The following is a 19,272-nucleotide window of genomic DNA, read 5'->3' on the forward strand; positions in this document are numbered from 1 at the left end:
GGAGAAAATGCCCTGGCTGTGCAGAAGTGATTTTTGGCCCACTTACAGGCTGCATGAATGCATGAGACAGAAGGCTGCCTGCAGTGGCCTGTATGGACCTCAGGGAACGATGTCCACCTGCAGGAGCTCTGCTGCCAACCTCCATCGTGCACCATCCACCTCCATCTCAGGAGGGTCCAGGAGCTCTTCTCTGTTGTCATTGGGCTGGAGCTCACAGCATGGCCCTCTCTCCTGGGTAAACACTTCCCAGGCAGGTTGGAGCAAGAGCCAGGAAGAAAAAGCCAGGCAAAGTCTTCCAGGCTCATTCCAGCCCTGTGGAGAGCTGCATGTGTCCTCAGCCCTCATCCATCCTCCTGGGTTTGGTGCCCCACTCACGACTGTGGATTTTGGTGACTCAGGTGACGTCTCTGCTCCTGCATGCTCTGGAGGAGGTGCCAGAAGAAGACTCACCCACAGGTGAAGTGGGGGCTGAATTGGACGTTTGACACTCGCTACCATGTCACCTGAGTCAGGTACTGGGTCAGCTGCTACCCCTGACACCAATATCTCCCCTGGCGTGCAGCCCCTTGAATCTTCAGGTGCTTCTTCAGCAGCTTTGAATAAAAACCACCCAGCCTTCTCCGGGAGCTTAGAAATGCCTGTAGCATCTCCAGCCCCTTCTCTCCATGGGAGCACCCTACACAAACCAAGATGGACCAAGAGGATGCTACAGCTGCTGGCCATGCACAGCTTCCCCTGAGGTCTGGGCACAGCAGGGGACATGAGGACTGGGAGGTGGAGACTGTGATGCTAAAAATGCTTCCAAGGAGGCAGCCAGGGAGCCACGGACTGATAAATGACACATCTGTTCTCTGCAAATGAACAAAAACTGGCATAAGGAGTAGGAAACTGGCATCGTTAGGGGACAGATGGATAAATATGACATCCTGGGAAAGAGTCAGCACAGCTCTTTTAAAGGGAGTTTTTTCTTCCAAAGCTGGTGGCTTTCATGGAAAAAGCAGTGGGCACCTGAGGGAGGTCCAACTGAGAGGTCACCTGCATTTCTACAAGCTGATTGTTTGATGAGAGATCAGTGGAGAAGTGACAAAATCTGCTAATAATAGTGAATTATTCTGGATACTGTGGATGAGTGCTAAGAATTGCAGGAGGACTTTTAAAAGCCTGAGCAACCTGGCAATTAAACAAGATGAAAGCCAGTGCCAGAGACGTGGCACATATGGAGAAACCAAGCCTGGCCTAGATGTCTAAAGGGATGGGTTCTGAGACCAGAAGCACTGGCATCTGTGAAAACATACCCTCAGCAATCAGCAGAGGCCAGAACTGCAAAACTTCTCAATCAAAACTGATAGGAAAGGTTAGGAAAAGGTAGAGACAACATCAGAGGTTCCACCATCCTCTGGGGCAGTTCCAGCTACCCATGCTCAAGGGCTATGTGTGGTCCTGCTCCCCCCATCCCAAGGACACAGAACAGGAAAATGTGCAGAGAAGGGTGACAGGATGAGCTAAGGTTTCTGCACGCGGGGTGTGTGATGGACTGGGACTTTGGCGTGGAAATGAGACGAGCAGGGGCACAGGGCAGAGAGCTGCACAGCTTGGCTGAGTGGGGAGAGAGAGGTAGTTGAGAGAGAAGCACAAGGAGGAGACTGTGCACAGTGACCCTCCCTCCATGGGCTGCTGCAGATGCTGCGTGGTTTAGGAACAAGACCAGACACATCCACGGAAAGAAATCCTTCAAATCCACAGAAAGAAAGTCTTTGTATTTAGAGGAGAGATTTTAGAATAGATTTTGTTTATATAAGACTATTTAAAAGGTCCACTGACTCATTGCGTGAGGTCAAAACTGTTGTTTGCAGTACTGGAAATGTAAGACATCTTCTTCCTTTCTCCCTCCCCTTTACCCATTCTAAATTTGCCCCCACCTCCCCCCAAACTGGCATGATATATTTATAACTGACATGTATTTCTGTCTCTGAAACTTGAAAAGAGTCCAGCCTTAAGAACTGGTTGGAAACAGAAGTGCTGAGGTACTCCTCAGGCCAACTCCAGTTCTTACCCCTGCCATCGGTGTGGTTCCAAAGAGTGTCTATCAATACAGTGATAGGTGCTTTATATATAAAAATATATACATACATATATATATTGCTTTAAATTATTAAATGTAAATTATTAAAGGGTATCCAGGGAGAGCAGGAAGCAGGCTGGCACAGAAGGGATGCTCTGCACCAGGTGCTCTGCAGCCTCTGCTCACCCCAGCGTGCTGCACTGGGGTGGTGAGAGCCCAAACCGAGCGATTTGCATGGGGAAGGAAATGGAAAACAGGGGCCCATGCCAAGTCCTTTATATGATGTGACATTTTTCTCCTCCCAAGCATCATTAGCTAGGACATCTCTGCATCTACGAGTGATGCAGACCTGGGTAAGTAAGTGTGTTTGGGCCGCTTGGTTGCTGTGTCCAGACAGGCTGGGTATGCCCAAAGCATGCTCGTTTACCAAGCGGGGCAAATTCTGGCAGATGTTTTTTGCATCTCCCCAACCTTTCTGTCAAATAAATTGTTATGCAGTTGATAATATAATTGAAACCATGCTAATTGACCAAAAGAAGAGTCGACAACTTGTTGACAGACGTCTGCCTGGGAAATACATTGGTCTGGCCCCAGCGGCACCAAGCGCCTTCTCTGCCTCTGCTCTCAGCACCGACAGCCCCCCGCACATCCGTGGCTGTGAGCATCACAACTGCTCCTTGCTGTGATCCGTTATTTCATTAACACTTGACAAGGTGTGGAGAGCCGTGGGAGCTTCATTTCCACAAATCCAGGCGCTGCACCCTGGAAACTGGCCAACAAGAGAGCTGGGTGACAGAGACGAGAGAAAAATGACTTCAGGACTTATGCACGGTGTGAGAAATGCCTCTCTCACCACAAATGCCAGGTACGGGATCGAGGGAAATTTCCAAACATCCCTTGTGCAAACTCTTTGGGCTTATTTTTTTTTTAATTTTTATTTTTATTTTTTTTCCTTTAAAATGACTGTGCATGGGCTCAAGCCCCTGAGAGCTGCAGCCACATTCAGTGCTCCTGGGGATGGCAAGCCAAGCCACAGGACCTCTCTGCAGCTGCCTTTGGTATTTCCCCAGCAAAACCAGGCTCGTGGCAGGGAAACCTCATGCCAGATGCCGGCTTGGTGGCAACAACCATATAATATTATGCAGATCTCATGGCCTCATCCAGCTACCCGCTTTCAGGCTCCCCAGCCAGGCTGACGCTTTTAGGGCTCCAAGTCACAGCACAAATTCACCCCCTTTGGCACTGGGTCCCGAGGGCCAGTGGGGAGGGCAGGGAGGAACATCTGCATCTGTGGGGCTTGGCCTTGCAAGGGCACAGCAGCTTCCAAATAGGGTAAAATACCCAAATTCCTCTCCTGAGCAAACAAAGGAAGCTGGGACCATCTGGGAGAGTGCAGATCTGAACCCGATAGCAAGCAGTAAAGTGGAATTGATTGGAGCTGCCTGCACTCATCGATCCGAGGCAGGGCAAACTAAGGAGCCAAGCATCTGCAGGTCAATCAAAGTGACGTGCCGCTTGGAGGCCAGTGCTTGGGGGCTGACAGGGGACCTGTGCCCCCCAGGAAAGTGTTAATGGTGGGTTTGATTAATCCAGCTGCAATGGCCACGCTCACAGGGCTGAGTCCTTCCCCAGACAGGTGCTCTCACTGGCTTTACATCGCCTAGGGGCTGTGAACCACCCTGGTATCCCCCCTGTATCTCTTAAAAGGGCTGTCATCAGCCATCAGGAGGATGGGAACGGTGCACAGGAACAAACCAGGGGCCATTCCCCCATACAGGTGGATTTGCCACCAGCCAAGCCCCACGTCTCCAAAAGGGGTAGGAGGTAGAAAATGAAGGTGAATTTGGAGGGGCGTGCAAGTGGTGAGGAGAGGAGGACTGGGCGAGCTGCCTGGCAGTGCTGCCTGCCTGTTTTCCGCCCGCTCAGCATCACAAAGAAGGGTTGAGAGGTGGCTGTGTGCAGGCTGTAAATCCCTGCTGCAGGAGGAGGCTCCGCTTGTGGTGCAGACAAAGGCAGAGTGAGAGCTCAGGCTGGCAGCTGGAGCCAGGCAGGGCACATACGGACGGGGCAGCATTTCTGTGGGGCTGTGGGGCAGCTCACCTTCCCCTGCGATGCTGTCACCACATCCCAGCTCCTGCCGGAGGCTGGACCCACTGCTAAAGGGCTCAAGGAGCTTTGTGCTCCCTGCAGGTCAGAAGCAACAGCTTTGGGGAATCCCTACTCCATGCATTTTGGGGGCCATTTGCCTTGATCTCTGGAGATCAGAGTCAAGGAAGGAGATCCCAGAACAGAGCAAAGCGCAAAATCAGTCTGATGTAGCCTGTTTGCCTGCCCTATGTAGCACTGTTAAACTGGAAAAAGCTCTTTTTAGTCAGGGCCAGGAGAAGACCCAGAAGAATATCTCATGCACTGTTGTGGGCTCATAAAGCCTCTCAAGAGAATGACAGCTGAAAATTCCTATCAAGAAAAGCTTGAGTCCTTCTCCTTCAGTTCTCGGCATACAACTTATGAGCTAGAAGAAGATGGGGAGTTGGATGGTGGGGACAGAACCACATCAGGGTGCTTGTACCGCTCACACAGCTCACAGAGGTGCTTTCCTTTACCTCCCAAATCCCACCTTAACCTTTGCCTCCAAAATCATCCCAGACTTTTCTCCTTGCTGCTGCACCCTGCATTGGTCTGGCAATGCCTGTTAGGAATATGAATACGGGATATAGGACTAGATGATATCTGTCAGTGGAGATGCTCTGATTTCCTCAGGAAAGGGGGGGGCTTTCAGCAGCTGAGCAAATTTTAAGCTGCATTTATGGCCTGTGAGTACGATGGTGATGGCCTGCAGCAGTGCACAGTTCTGTATCACCAAGGAAAGCTGGAGTTCCTCCTCACAGTGCTGGCCATCCCTCCTGCTTCCCTGGGCACCAGCACCATTCCTGGGGATGTTTTAGGGATCTGAGAAAGGATGAGGACTGAGAGAGGCAGCAGTGGGGAAGACTCTGCCTCCCCGAGGTGGGGAAAGCAGGTGGGGGGCTGCTCCAGTGAGGGAGCAGCTGGAGAGGCCGCTCTAGGGGCACAGCAGCTGAGACAGCCGTACGGTGATGAATTGCTTTTGTCCCCGTGCCAGCTGGAAGATTTATGTTTGTGCCATGGAGTGGCAACGTCTGGGCCCGGCAGTGCTCTGCCTGGCTGCACCAGCATTTCGACATTGAAGGCACCTCTAAAATCCTATCCAACACAACCCACAGGCATCAGATGGCTTGGAGGAAAGCCACCGAGGGACACAGAGGATGGGCAGAGCTCAGGAACCTGCCTGGAGCAAGCATGCTGCCCAGGTGCTGAGCAGAGGCCAAAGGGACCAGGTCACCCAGCAGAGGGACAGTCCCCCCATACCACACACCCCTTTTCCCCTACATGCCTTGGCAGGACAGATCAGGGAGATCAGCAACATCCCGTGGACAAAAACACACAGTAAAAAAACTGTTGAGGCCCTGAAAACCCGGCATGATTTTATTAGGAGTGCTCACATCCAAATCCCACTGGGGAAGGCATCCCATGGGCAGGAAGCTGTGCTGGGACAGGGCCACCACTGCCAGTGATGGGTGGCAGCAGCTTCACACCTCCTTATCCACACCTGCCAGGCCCTGGCGCTTATCTCCACATCCACTCGCCACCTCCCTGCTCACATCCATGTTTGGCTGATTCCTCCTTATCACCACAGTGTTTATCTTGGTGGTGTCTGCTCCAGCAGCTGAGGTCATTGTGATTCTGATGGCCGAGCATCCGAAGCACGAGCCCCGCCACCTCCTGCCTGCCTGCAGAGCAACCAGCTCCACGGACACCGGGTGAGCAGTGCCCAGCATGCAGCCGGGAGAGCACCCAGCTCAGGCTGAGAATTGGGATCAAGACCTTGGTGGACACCACGCTCAGGGAGGAGGAATCCCCTGCTAACTGTGTACACTGCTGTAGGTCCCCCATCCCCAGCAGGCACAGATGGCACGTCCTGCCAGAGATGCTCTGCACCTCCACAGCATCCCACCTTCTCCTTTGGTTGCTTTGTCCCCACCACAGCCACGCTGGTGCAACATGGAAATTGCTGCACCCACTCCAGGTCCAGCATGAGGACGCAGATGGTGACAAGGGTGGCCGTAGATGAGCAGGAGCACCCCATAGCCCTGCAGGAGGGACAGACTGGAACTCTTTGGGTGCAGATAAGGAGAGCTGAAAGGCAGCACTGGGGCATGAGGTGCCCAAAAGCCACCCAGACACGCAGGGCAGACAGAGATGCCACCAGAGAGCCCCTCATGCACCAGCCCCTGTATTTGATGTGGAGATGCAGTGGTTCCTGCTGCTGCTGAGGGACCAGCACATACATCAGGGCCTGGGGCATGTTAAAGCAAAGGCTGAGGGAAGGAGGAGATGGGCACGGGCAAAATGGGGGGCACAAAAGGGCCGTTCTGCCTCCCTTCACACCTCCGAGCCCTTTTGGCATATGGGCAGTGTGACAGGAGCTGATGCAGAGCTCCTTTGCTGTGAGCCTTGATTTTACTAAATTCAACCAGAACTCGACGGAGGGGCTTTATTAAATTCAATCAGAACTGGACGGAGGGGTTTTATTCAATTCAACCAGAACTCGGTGGACATTATGGATGGGAAAACAACGTGAGAGCCTCCTGGCACACCACCACCAGCGGCCCTCACAGCACTGAGGCAGAGCCGCGCGGGGAGCGCGCATGCGCACAAGGCCGAGCGGAGGGGGGGGGGCCCCCTCCCCTCCCGGTGTCGCCATAGCAACGCCCGGGGCCCGCCCCGCCGTGAGCTCAGCGCCCCCTGCGCTTAACAGCGCGCCCGGCGAGCTGGGCGCGCAGAGCCCCGGTAGCGCGCCGTGATCGTATAGTGGTTAGTACTCTGCGTTGTGGCCGCAGCAACCTCGGTTCGAATCCGAGTCACGGCATCGCCCCGGCGGTACCACGGCACACGGGCTCGCAATTTTTAATTTTTTTTGCCCTTACTCCCCTCGTTCCCCAACATGCTCTAGCACGCCCTTCGTGTCGCCTCGTGTACTTTTAGCCCTGTTTTTGCACAATTTTTGCTCGTTCCCCCCACCCTCTCGCTACCCCCACCGGCTCCTTCCACCGCCTCGCCGGGGGCTGCGGGGCCGGGATGAGGCCAGGGAAGGCTCCCGGGGGCCCTGACACAGCCGCCGGGCACTGTTGGGGTCCGGGGGGGTCCTGGCTCCAGTCCCCGAGGCCGCGCTGCCGCCGCGGGGCTGCGCTGAGAGAAAATGGTGGAAGCGAGCGGGACGGGCCCGCGGGGCGGCCGTGCCACGGGGGAGTGCGATGGGAAAGTGCGGGGAAGGAGGGGAACAAAGGAAAAAAAATTAAAAAAAAAAATCGGAGCCCGTGTGCCGTGGTACCGCCGGGGCGATGCCGTGACTCGGATTCGAACCGAGGTTGCTGCGGCCACAACGCAGAGTACTAACCACTATACGATCACGGCGCGCTACCGGGGCTCTGCGCGCTCAGCTCGCCGGGCGCCCTCTTAAGCGTGGGGGGGGCGGGGCCGGGAGGGGCCCTCTCTGTTTAACACCCTTTTAGATTTATTTATTATATTTTTTTTTATTTTTTCCAGGCATTTCTTCTTCCAGCTTGCTTCCCGCAAAGCGCCCTGCTGGGATGGGAGCACCGCTGGGGTTTGGGTGCAGCTGTGGCTGCCCCGTCGTGCTCCTCCAGCACCCTCAGGGTGCAGCCGTGTCCCTCCAGCACCCTCAGGGTGCAGCCGTGTTCCTCCCTCAGGGTGCAGCCGTGTCCCTCCAGCACCCTCAGGGTGCAGCCGTGCTCCTCCAGCACCCTCAGTGCTCACGGTGCAGCTAGGGCTGGGTGCCAGGGCGTGAGCCCGGGAGGAGCCGAGCTATCGAGCTATCGCTCGCTATGGGTTGACCAGCTCTTTGGACTGAGCTGTTAATCCGTAACTGCACGGCACCAGGCCGGAGCTGCGGGGCTGGCGGGTGAGCGCTGGGGCCCGGTGGGCACAGGGACTGGGGTGGGGGACAAGGACAAGGGCCCTGCGTGTGGCTGTGGGGTCCCACAGCTGGGCAGGGGCCATGGGGAGCACCGTGGTCCAGCATGGGGGGCACAAGGGGCATGGGAGGGGGGCGTCGATTGTCTGCCTGCTCACCTGGCACCACCCCAGGGAGGAGGGTGGCCAAGGAGGCCTCAGCAAAATAAAAGGCAGCAGAGCCATGGGGGAAGGGGGAGGTGGGCACTGGCCCCCCCCTGCCTCGGGGTGCAAGTGCCTGTGGCTCTGGGGGGGGCTGGGAGCACTGGGGAAGACCCAAGGGGGTCCCCAGACCCTGGGACTGGGAGGTGCTGGGGGGGTCCCTGGGCTGGAGGGGGCCTGCTGTCCTTGGTGGAGCCTGATCCTTGTGCCGTGGGAAGCGTGAGCCTGCCCTCTCCACCCTGTCCTTGCTGTCCTGACACTCAGACCTCCAGAGCAAGGGCTCCTCGCCATTCCCTTTCTCCTCATGCAAGAGTGCTCCTGCAGCCACCCGCCACCTTCTCTGTGACTCCTCTGCACTTCCCCTGTCCTTCTCCAGGCAGAGGTAGCGGGAGGGTGCCCGAACAAGATGCTGCAAGGATCCCTGTGCTGGTGGGAACACTGGTTCTTCTAGCTTTGCTGGACCAGTTCTCCCAGTACAATCTTCCTTTAGGACTGGTCCCCATGCAAATCACAGTTTACTCCTACCCATCACTCCTGTGCTGTACTAGTTACCGACAGGAAAAGACCTTCCTTATCCTCAACTGAAGGACATGGGTGCTCCAAGAGCTCCTGATGGGACATGCGACCACTCTTATTTTTTGCAGCCCCCCACAACATTTTTGCATACATCTTCTGCACCTTGGAGGAGAGGTGCTAGCTCTCCCTGCAGCACTGCTGGGGTCAATTTCTCTCCTGTAATTCTTTGGAAGCATGGAAGAACAAGGACCCTCTCATAGTTACAGGAGAACAAGCAAGCCTGGGCACCAGCCCTGAGGCTTGAGGACCCCACGGGATGATCTGGTGCTTTGCTGGTGCAGGAGCTGCTCTGAATGCTAACTGCAAAGGGTGTTCTCCTCAGAGACCCCAAACTGTCGACAGGGGTCAGATATTTGTCCCTCCCAGAGCTGATCCCAGCTTTCTCTCCCCGGGCAGCTGGTCCCTCGCCGTGCTGTTTCTCTAATGCGGTGAAGCAATGGCGCACCCGGAGATGGAAGAAAACCAGATATCCCTGGACAGCCTTGAGAAGGGCATAGACAACCCAGCTTTTGAATCTCCGGTAAATCACCCCCTTCCCCTCCCACTGGGCCACAGGAGCTGCTTGGGGTGCTCCAGCTAACAATGTTTTCCAGGGTGAGGAGGGACTCCATGAGGAGAACCATGATGGTCCATGTGGTGGGAGCAAGGAGGAAAGGCAAGGAGAAGGGAAAGGGAGAGTCTCCTCATACTGCAGGTAGGATAACCCCTGTAGATTCATGCATGTGAAGTATTTCCAGTGGTCACAGTGAGTCCAAAATTGGGCTGATCTTCAGGATAAATCTGCACCTCTCATGTCTCTGGTGTGTGACTCTCCCCAGGAAGGCTCTGCAGCCAGCATCCAAGGCAAAGCGCTTCTGCAAGGCTCATGCCAAGACACTGCGGATGGTCGCCTTGGGGATCTTTGGAGTAGGTGAGGACTTCCCAGCACTGAGACCCCAACTCCACATCCCCTGGGCTGGTTGTGCCCCCAGCCTCCGAGCAACAGGCACCACTGCCCACATGGAGGTTGTGTCTATCCTCACCAGCCCCATTGTCCAAGTCCTCCTCACCCTGCTGCTCCTGTCCATGAGAGCTCCCCGCATCTCACTGTCCTCCCCTTTCTCCACCTACACAAAGAGTTTGCTCTGCCTCTGCTCACTCTGTGTGCACCCACACAGCTGAGATGCTGTCACCAAGGAGCCTGGCTGCTCAGGTGGTGCTACCTAACCCCCCCCCACGCATAAACAAGAGTCTCAGGGGTGGTCAGGGAAGGATGTTTTGAGGAAACAGACCTGTTTGCCACAATTAGCATTGTGAATCCCTATGGTTCTGATGTTTCTGACCCCATTCGTGCCTTCTCCAGCCTACCTGTGCTACCTCATTGCGGCCTGTTGGCTCAACTTCCAGCGAGCCCTTGCCTTGCTCATCATAACTGCTGTGGTTGTCTTCTTCATGCTATGGAGCCTCTTCAAGAAGTACTGTGGGGCAAAGGTATTGCAGCTCCTCGGCCCTGTTCAGAAATGCTTCCAAAAATCCTGGCGATGGCTGAAATGGTGAGTGAGGAGGAGACAGGGCCGCATCTCCCCAGAGCCTGGGTCCCCTATCCTGTGGTTGTCTGGCCAGAGCGGGGCTGGCGAGACTGATAGCTGGTAGCACTGGGGATGTGCCCTAGTGTTGTGCAGGCACCTCATGGGTGGTGAGGCATGGCCCTGCCACGTAGAAGCCATGGCAGAAATGGCTTGCCACCACCTCTCTACCTCAGTAGCCTGATGGCTAGCTGTACCCCTCATCTGCATCTGAGACCCGTGTTTCCTCAGATGCACGGCCCGTAGGGTGACATCTCCCGCACAATTAGCTCCTGCCTTCATGGGGGCTTCCTCTCTGTGACAGTCTGGGATTTACTTTGCAGGCTGCTGATCGTGGTCCTCCTGGGCGGCCTGGTCACGTGGCTGGCTTTGGACACTGCCAGAAACCCAGAGCAGCTCATCTCATTAGCTGGCTTCTGCTTTATTATCCTGTTTCTGTTCGTCTTCTCCAAGCATCACAGCGCAGTATGTGTTTCAGGTGTGGCGTGGCCTCACCAGAGGTGGCCACCCAGCACTGAGAGCTGAGGAGGATGTGGGGAACAAATGCTTCTTTCCCATTATCATCCCCTGATGGCCCATGGCTGGAGCAGGGGAGAAGTCCCCAGGCTCCCTGGAGGACACAAAAGCCCAGCAGGGCCCCTGGGCAGAGCTGGCCACAGCCTGGGGAGCAGAGCCCAGGGTGGATGGCTGCAGCCCCAAAGCCACCAGACTGCTCTCCTGCCTGACCCAGGGCTCCCCCGTGGTCCCCTTACCCTGTTTTCCACCGTGTCTTTCACACTGGGGCAGACCCAGAGACCCAGCACCAGAGCCATGCCTGAGCTTCAGGTGCCTGTGGGTGGAGGGGCAGAAGTGATTGAAGTCCCAGGGGTTTCCAGCCCAGCCCTCTTCAATGTTTTGGGCAATCCCTCCATCCCCTTCCTCCAAAGTGTTAGTGAACAAGCAATTTTGCTCTAGGGGGTCTGTACTACCACAAGAAGGTCTCCACCGCCCTTCTCCTCACCAGCCATTTCCTGACTCCCACCAACTTGTCTTCTCCCTCTATCACCAGCCTATGTTCGTAGGTTTCTGAGAAAATTCTTGACAAATAGCATTCCCCTGACCACCACCCAAGAGCCACTGAAAGGGCAGGAAGCTAGAGAGGTAAGTCTGTAGGCTTTGGTAACGCTTTGGTCCTCATTCTACTCTTGGTCCCCAGGTGTCCTGGAGAGCTGTTTTCTGGGGTATTACCTTGGAATTCTTAATTGGCCTCTTCATCCTCCGAACAACCCCTGGCATCCAAGCTTTCCGGTGGCTGGGTGACCAGATCCAGGTACTGTTTCTGCTCACCCCGTCCCATGCTTAAGCCCTCCAGGTAGCTCCCATTGCAACCAGTAAGTAGAGTCGAACATGGCATGGGCTGGAGGAGTGGCAGGGAATGCACGCCAGCATTCTTGTTGAGACTGGAGAAAAGCCAGCTCTTTCCTGGTTTTGTGGCACAGCCCAGGCCCTTTGGCACAGTGTCCCTTGCAGGCTGGAGTAGTGCCCTATGCCTCAGGGACACCCCACCACTATCCCCAGCCTAGGTATCACGGGGTCTTTATCTGCTGGGGCAATGAATCTGGCTGTGGGATTGGGGGGCAGTCACCTGCTAGGCAGAGCTCATGGAGATCTCCCTCTTAACATAAGATGTCCTCAATTGCAGATCTTCCTGGGCTACACCAAAGCTGGCTCCGTCTTTGTCTTTGGGAACACGCTCGTTGAAGAAGTCTTTGCCTTTCAGGTCAGCTTGGGGAATGGGATGTGGGGAGGGAGAGGCAGAGCCTGGTTTTCTTCTGGCCTTGTCCAGAGCTCAACCAGCTCAAGGATGGGTCTCCCTTAGCTTTGTGCCCACCCATGGACCTCCTCAGAGCCATGGGGAATTTATACTGGTTCCTGTCCCTCCTGCTGGGCTCGCCCAGTGTTGTGGCACCCCAATAATGTGGGCTGGATATGCAACACCATGCCCAGCCCATGTGGCAGGGGAGCCTGGTCCCCAAGTGTACTTAGATGTTCTGCTCAACTCCCCTTTAATCCTGCACCCTGGTGTCTTGTCTGCAGTCTCTGCCCATCATTGTTTTCTTCAGCTGTGTGATGTCCATCCTCTATTACCTCGGTGCCATGCAGTGGCTCATCCTGAAGGTAGGGCCTTGTGTCTAGCTCTGTGATGGTGGTGGACAGGAGAAGGACCAGGTGGTTTCTGCAGCCCCAATGAAAAGTTGATGGATGTCCCTGGAAAATTGGGATGGTACTAATTTGGTTTGACTTGTTCTGCTAAAATGATAGACACGTCTATCATGACCCCTCTTTCATGCACATCTTCCTGAGAAAGCCCAGCCCTGGGGTTGTTGGTGCTACCTGGTCTTTGGGCACTTCTGGAGACCACCACCATGCCGCTTGGCAAGGGCAGGCTGGAGGACCAGATGGTGCTCTGCTTCACAGGGTGGGTGGTGGGGTGTCAGGAGCCTTTGGGGACACCGTGGCCTTGTCTGTCCCCAGATCTCCTGGCTGCTTCAGTTCTCAATGGGCACCACCCCTACTGAGACCCTGAGTGTGGCAGGGAACATTTTTGTGGGACAGGTAAGGCTCTGGGGAGGAGATCCAGCCCCTCAGTCCTTGCAGCTGAGGCTGCCCCAGAGGAAGGGTCTTCTCCTCCCTTCCCAGGAGACCTACAGCCCTGCATGGTGACAACAGAGGCTTTTCTTTCACACAGACTGAAGCCCCACTGCTCATCCGCCCGTACCTTGCGGACATGACCTATTCAGAAATCCATGCTGTGATGACTGGGGGCTTTTCCACCATTGCAGGCAGCGTGATGGGAGCCTATATATCTTTTGGGGTGAGTGCATGGCCAGATATAAGCCACGTTTTCCCTGCTCAGGGGTTCTGACATGCCAGAACTGCCCTCAGCTTGTGGGGGAAAAGGACCCACTGTGGTCTTCTTCCATAACGGGCCAGGGTTCTCCATGCACAGTCTCACCTCACCTCTGCTGGCTTGTCAAAACCCCAGAGCTCTGCCAGGGACCCTTCCGCAGCAATCAGGGTAGATCTTATTGAATCAGGGAATGATTTAGCCTGGAAGACCCCTTTGGAGGTCTCTGGTCCACCCTCTTGCCCAGACTGGGTAATGGCAAAGCCTGAGCGGGATGCTTGTCCAGGTTAGCAGTGAACATCTCCATGGTGGAGATCCTCCCCACCTCTCTGGTCTGCCCCACAGATTCACTGGGAACAAATTTTTCCTCATGTCCAGCAGGAATTCCCCCACTGCAACCTGTACTGTGCTTCTCAGCCTTTCACCAGGGACCTCTGGGAAGTGTCTTCCCTTCAGCCCCCTTTTAAGTACCTGGGGACTGCAGCTCCCACCTGCTCAGCCCTCCTTTCTCCCAGCTGAACAAGCCCAACTCCTCCAGCATCTCCTCGGCTGTCCCGTGCCGCAGCCAGGAGTGTTCTCCCCAGTTCATCATTGTCTCAGAGATGGACGTGGTGTCCAGATGTGGCCTCATCAGTGCTCCGTACTGGGGAATAAACCTTCCCCTTGACCTTCTGGCTGAGCTACTGCTATTTAAACATTAATTAGGCTACTTAAGGAGGGAGCCACGGGTGAAAGGACAGAGAGATGAGAAATTGCCGCACAGAGGGCAGGGGAGGGGTGAGATGAGGCTGTTAGGGTAATACTCTGCTCCTGCTGGGAGCTCGGCTGTTCGGTGGGGGTGGAAGTTCACAATGTTGCACAACTTATTGCTCTGATAATGATAATGACAGAAAGGGACAGGGAGGGGACAAAAATCATCGAGGTTAAGTCAGACAGCAAGAGATTAACATCTGAGGTTATGATTGCTGTGGCTCCAGCAATGTCTCCATCCAGACCTATGCCTCCTCAATTGCCAAGATGGGAAATGCAGAGACATTTTCCAACCCTGAGCAACCAGAGAGCCTGGCACTGCTCCAGGTGTTGCTGGCCATGTCCTTGGGCAGCCCTGTGCAGCCTTGCACGGAGCTGCAGTGCCTGAGCCCATGGTCTGCCTGTTGCAGATAGATGCAGCATCACTGATTGCAGCCTCCGTGATGGCTGCGCCCTGTGCCCTCGCTATGTCCAAACTGGTCTACCCTGAAGTGGAAGAGTCCAAGTTCAAGGGCAAGGAAAGCGTCCACATCGCCAGCGGGTGAGTGGGAGCAGTGGGATGGGGCAGTGGGGTCGCACACATCCCACCACAGCAGGGAAGCTGTGGGAGCAATTGGGGCATGGCAGGTAGCAGAAGGTTGGGAGACCCTGCGCTGTGCAGACAGCGCAGTACATCCACAGAGCAGGACCAACCTCACAGTGGTGTTGCCAGGCCACGTGAGCCTGTCTGGGTCTTTTTTTCTCCCAGGGAAGAGCAGAACGTCCTGGAAGCTGCTAGCAGTGGGGCTGCCGCCTCGGTGGGTCTTGTGGCCAACATCGCAGCCAACCTCATCGCCTTCTTGGCTGTGCTGGAGTTCATCAACTCTGCCTTGCTGTGGTTCGGGGAGATGGTGAACATCAAAGACCTCTCCTTTCAGGTATCCCCGAATCCCCTGCCCATCCCCACCTTCGCCCGCTGCCTCAGTGGGCTGCCAAGACCCCCCCTTGCCTAACGTTCACCTTGCTGGTGCTTGGTGAATGCTGGCGGCGGGTGCCCAAGCTGGGGGCTACGCAGGGGCTCAGCTCTGTGGTGCTCCCTCCTGGCGCGCTCTTCCCAGATGATCTGCTCCTACGTCCTCATGCCCGTGGCCTTTCTCATGGGGGCAGACTGGGCAGACTCGCCAGTGGTGGCCGAGCTCCTGGGGATCAAGATCTTCCTGAATGAGTTCGTGGCGTACCAGCAGCTGGCCACGTACAAGAAGAATCGGCTGGACGGCCTGGAGGAGTGGAACGGGGGCCAGAAGCAGTGGATATCTGTGAGGGCAACTGCCAACCCCACCGGGCATAGGGCACTGATAGAGCCAGCTCAAACGGGGCATGGGGCCTGGCAGGGCAGGGGGGTGATGGTTTGGGGGACGGGAGGACACCCACAGCCAACTAGACTTGAATGCCCACTCACTACTGGGTTTGGGGTCATCCTGAAGGACCCACTGAAGTCATGTCCCACTGGTTCTGCTCTCCAGCAGGGCAGATCATGATGCTGTAGGGCCTCCCTCATGCTGCCAGCCCGACCTCTTCCACAGGCAGGCTGTCCCTCCCTCGCCTCCTTGCTGCCAAAAAAAAAAAAGCTGAAGGAGAAAGGATTGGGGTGGGGACTTATCTCCACCCTGGCTGGCTGGGCTGGGAGCTACACCACGGAGCTCAGCACAGGGCGCTGTGGGGCTGGGTCAAGGTGACTGTCCCCTGCCTTTGCGCCCTGCAGGAGCGTGCTGAGACTATCACCACCTTTGCACTCTGTGGATTTGCCAACATCAGCTCCATCGGGATCATGCTGGGAGGCCTGAGTGAGTGTGACCCACGTCCTGGGTGCTTGGGTGTGGGGCAATGGGACCTGTGGGTGGGAGGAATTTGCTGCCTTCAAGCCTCAGCGTTCAGCCTCTGATAGCATGCTGCTAAGAAATGGGACTTCCACCCCCAACACAGGCTGGGCAGACAGGCTGGGCCGTGGCCAGGACCACCAAACACGATGCTACACCAGCGTGGTTGGGCAGGGCACTGGATGGCAGAGCCAGATGGGGACCTGGGACATGTCTCTTCTTTCTGTGTCCCCGACCGGGGCCAGAAGCAGAGCAAGGATCTGACTTGCCCTCCTCTCTGCTTTGTCCCCGCAGCCTCCCTTGTTCCCCACCGCAAGAGTGACTTTGCCTCCATTGTGCTGCGAGCCCTGCTCACCGGTATCTGCGTCTCCATGCTCAACTCCTGCCTGGCAGGTAGGTCCCTGGGGAGAACGGGCAAAGGGCTGAACGCCCCTACAAATGCTGGTACAGGTGTGGGAAGGCTGGGGGCCACCCCCATGGCTCTGACAGGGCCTCCAAACCCTCTGCTCTCTCCCCCCTGTGGCAGTTTCTCAGGGTCCCCCAAATCCCATGGCACTGCTGGGGCTCCTCACCCTCACCTGGGCTGCAATTGGGATATTCCAAGGGTGGACTTTGAGGCGTTGTGAGGAGCTCCCACTGTCTGCAACCAGCTGGGAGGATGTGGTGCATGCACAGTCAGGGTGTGGGATTTGAGTGTGTGGTCCCCCAGAGACCAAACCACCAGGCCTTGTCCCCCAGGCCTCATGTACGTGCCAACGGAGGTGAGCGACTGCGTGACCTTCTTCGGCACCGCCAACTTCACCTCTACCAGCTACCCCATATACACGTGCTGCAAGCAACTCTTCGCTAGGTGGGTGTGCGGCCGGGCCACGGGGAGGGTCTGGAGCTGTAGGGTCTTGCCTGGGGACCCATGTGCATGGGGGTGGCAGACAGGGCTGGGTTGGGACTGGCTCGTGGAGCTTGCACGCATCTCCCATCTCCTTCACCCTCCAGCAGCTGGGCACAGTCAGCACCCAGCAAGCCAGCTCTCTGGCTCTCTCTGGGAGGATGAGGAGCCCGGTGTGAGCCTCTGAACCATCAGTTTGGGGATGGGGGTGGAAAGGTGACTCTAGGCCTGACCGTGCCTCTCTCTCCTTTCAGCACGGTGCTGGAGAACGGGACACTCTCCTTCACTGGCGTCTGGGACGGCCAGGCAGAGAGCAAGCTATGGCTGATGCAGTGCTGTGGGCACTACAACCACACATCCTGCACATGGTGAACCCTGGAACTCACAGGCTGCTGCCAGCTCCAAGGAACACCAGGGTCCGCACACGCCGGTCCCAGAGGCACGAAAAAAAACAGCATGGACGTGTGTGTCTGGTCCTGTCCACTCCAGTGATGAAAGACAGCATCATGCACCTTGCAATCTGCAGCCCTGGGTGTTGGCTCCTTGGACACAGGGGAACTGCTCTAAAATAAACCTCAGGCTGTACATATCCCATGACTGAAGCTCGCCATAGCTGTTTTTTGCTGCAAACCTTGCAAATTGAGCCTCCACCAGGTGCCAGCTTCAGAGCCCAGCCCCTCTCCTCTCCCCACAGCTGGCATGGATGGGGTAAAGCTGTCGGCTGAAGCTGTTTCCTGCCTTCCCCAGACACAAGCCTCCTCGTCCCGCTGTGCTTGGGTTCATCTTTTCCATAGCGACCACAGCGCTGGGGACCAGGCCAGTCCTTCTCACTTTATTGCACTCGAGCACACCCATTTGCCAAGGCGGCCATGTATGTACACCATTATTTTACAATGATCTGACGACAGCACCAGGGCACCGGGGCACACCCCTGCTCCCAGCCCAGCACCTTCCCTCCTCTGCCAGGCTGCAGCGAGTCACCGTTTTGGGTGCCACCACCCTCCCCATGCTTAGGTGTGGCAGCGCTGTCACCCAGCACGCCTCTCCAGAGCCCTAGGGAAGGTGATGGGATGAGACAAAGGAGGCTTGTCCCGCTGTGGGGGGCTTTACTTCACAGCAGGAGCACCGCTGCCCACCCGTCGATGCCTCCCACCACAGCCACAGCACGCGAACCTGGGGCTCAGAGCTGGCCTCTGTGTGGCACCAGGGCAGCAGGGACAGGGGCAGACGCTGCCACTGTGGTAACTGCGCCAAGCGGGGGTGACACTAACCACACGTGGCCAGCAATGCCCCGCTCCTGGGCGCCCCATCTGAGGTAGAGCATCCTTACCTGTAGCAGCACCACCGCCCTCAGCATCCACCTGGCCATGGAGGCCAGGAGAGGGGTGCAGCTCCCACCCTGTGCGGCTGCTGGCACCAACACCAGCACCCTGCCACGGGGCTGGCCCGCACCCCAGAGCCCCAAGCAATAGCAGCAGGCAAGCACAAGTGCTGCAGCTCACCGCTAAACCCTGCTGCAGCAAAACAATTTAAATCAGCATGCAAAGGACCGGTCGGGCTCTGGTTTGGTTCACACCCCTGACACCGAGCACTGTCTGGGCTTTACGGAGGACATGAAGAGGGAGAGGAGTGGTGACACGTGCTGGGGGAGCAGAAGGGAGCTGGGAGCCAGGAGGAGAGCCCACACTCCTGGTCAGCTCAGAGGAGCACTGCCAGGAATGGGGCACAGCATTGGAAAAGCCCGAGGGAGCTGGTCTGACGGCCAACGTCTTGAATGCACCAGTTCAAGCAAGCCAAATGGAACGAGGCAGGAGTGGAAGGAGTGGAAAGCAAGTCCTGGCGCAGGGGCGTGCACGGCCCCACGCATCTTCTGCAGAGAGGTCTGTGAGAGGGGGCCCACGGGTGGGAGCCGCAATGCCCTCAGCTGTGCCGGCCCTGCTGCGAAGCCAGTCGAGTGGCTTGCGCTAGCACACACCACACAACACAAACGTGAGGAGCCGGGGCAGGAGCAAAGGGATGAGAGCAGCCACAGCACGTGGTCACACACTGCCCTCCGGCTGCTTGGGCTGGTGGGCGGAGTGGGGGTCCCCACAGCCGCAGCTCCGACTACTGCGGGCAACCAGACCCACTGCCCTCTCCAGACCTGAGTTTGGAGGCTACTTGGGCGTCCCCTGCTTCCACTGCTCTCCGGGAGCTCCTGGGGCTCACAGTAGCCTTTCGGGTGCCCTGGGGACTCGCCATCCCCTTCTTCGGAAGCTGGGGGCTGGACTGGGTTGATTTCCTGCCTGTGGAGGGGCTCTTGGAGCCCTTGGGTTTGGCTGGCTCCAGAGTCTTCAGGCCCAGGATGCTGCAGTAATGGTTGCACTGGTGAGTGGCCGCGAATTGCTCCAACAGGGAGGGGAAGCAGCTTTCCTTCAGCCCCTGGTACCTGCCAACACAGCCACACTCAGCCTCGCCTCGTGCTCGGAGATGTCCCA

At 56.7% G+C, this 19,272-nt stretch overlaps 2 protein-coding genes and 2 non-coding genes across 5 annotated transcripts in view; 2 read left to right on the forward strand and 2 right to left on the reverse strand.

The window, feature by feature from the left end:
* The first annotated feature begins 6,938 nt into the window (after nt 1-6,938).
* Nucleotides 6,939-7,010, forward strand: TRNAH-GUG (transfer RNA histidin (anticodon GUG)). The gene has a single exon. It is a non-coding gene; the product is annotated as a tRNA-His (tRNA).
* Nucleotides 7,011-7,483: 473 nt separating this feature from the next.
* Nucleotides 7,484-7,555, reverse strand: TRNAH-GUG (transfer RNA histidin (anticodon GUG)). The gene has a single exon. It is a non-coding gene; the product is annotated as a tRNA-His (tRNA).
* A 350-nt stretch (nt 7,556-7,905) lies between these two features.
* On the forward strand, nt 7,906-17,389 carry LOC137863233 (sodium/nucleoside cotransporter 1-like). Of its 2 annotated transcripts, XM_068696218.1 has the most exons (18): nt 7,906-8,063; nt 9,248-9,371; nt 9,445-9,545; nt 9,670-9,761; nt 10,194-10,383; nt 10,740-10,881; nt 11,612-11,725; nt 12,098-12,175; nt 12,493-12,573; nt 12,931-13,011; nt 13,145-13,270; nt 14,464-14,594; nt 14,802-14,970; nt 15,151-15,348; nt 15,795-15,876; nt 16,204-16,302; nt 16,648-16,759; nt 17,050-17,389. In XM_068696218.1, exons 2-18 carry the CDS (start codon nt 9,288-9,290, stop codon nt 17,165-17,167), a joined length of 1,998 nt encoding a protein of 665 aa, XP_068552319.1. In that variant the 5' UTR covers nt 7,906-8,063; nt 9,248-9,287; the 3' UTR covers nt 17,168-17,389. The 2 variants fall into 2 exon arrangements, with proteins under 2 accessions (XP_068552319.1, XP_068552320.1); XM_068696219.1 differs by lacking the exon at nt 7,906-8,063 and having other exon boundaries at nt 9,674-9,761.
* Nucleotides 17,390-17,605: 216 nt separating this feature from the next.
* The window catches only part of ALPK3 (alpha kinase 3), a 33,864-nt gene continuing 32,197 nt past the window's right edge, over nt 17,606-19,272 (reverse strand). The window contains 1 exon segment of the mRNA XM_068696210.1: nt 17,606-19,223. Coding sequence (XP_068552311.1) covers nt 18,902-19,223 — 322 coding nt within the window. The 3' untranslated portion in view covers nt 17,606-18,901.

The sequence above is a fragment of the Anas acuta genome, chromosome 12, assembly GCF_963932015.1.
Source record: "Anas acuta chromosome 12, bAnaAcu1.1, whole genome shotgun sequence".
In the NCBI taxonomy this organism is placed as follows: Eukaryota; Metazoa; Chordata; class Aves; order Anseriformes; family Anatidae; genus Anas; species Anas acuta.

Bases quoted from the DNA above. Each gene is read 5' to 3' on its own strand.
- LOC137863233 (XM_068696218.1), top strand. From the start codon at position 9,288: ATGGCGCACCCGGAGATGGAAGAAAACCAGATATCCCTGGACAGCCTT. The intron at 12,574-12,930 runs GTAGGGCCTTGT...GTCTGTCCCCAG, and splicing joins TGCAGTGGCTCATCCTGAAG to ATCTCCTGGCTGCTTCAGTT. The intron at 16,303-16,647 runs GTAGGTCCCTGG...CTTGTCCCCCAG, and splicing joins GCTCAACTCCTGCCTGGCAG to GCCTCATGTACGTGCCAACG.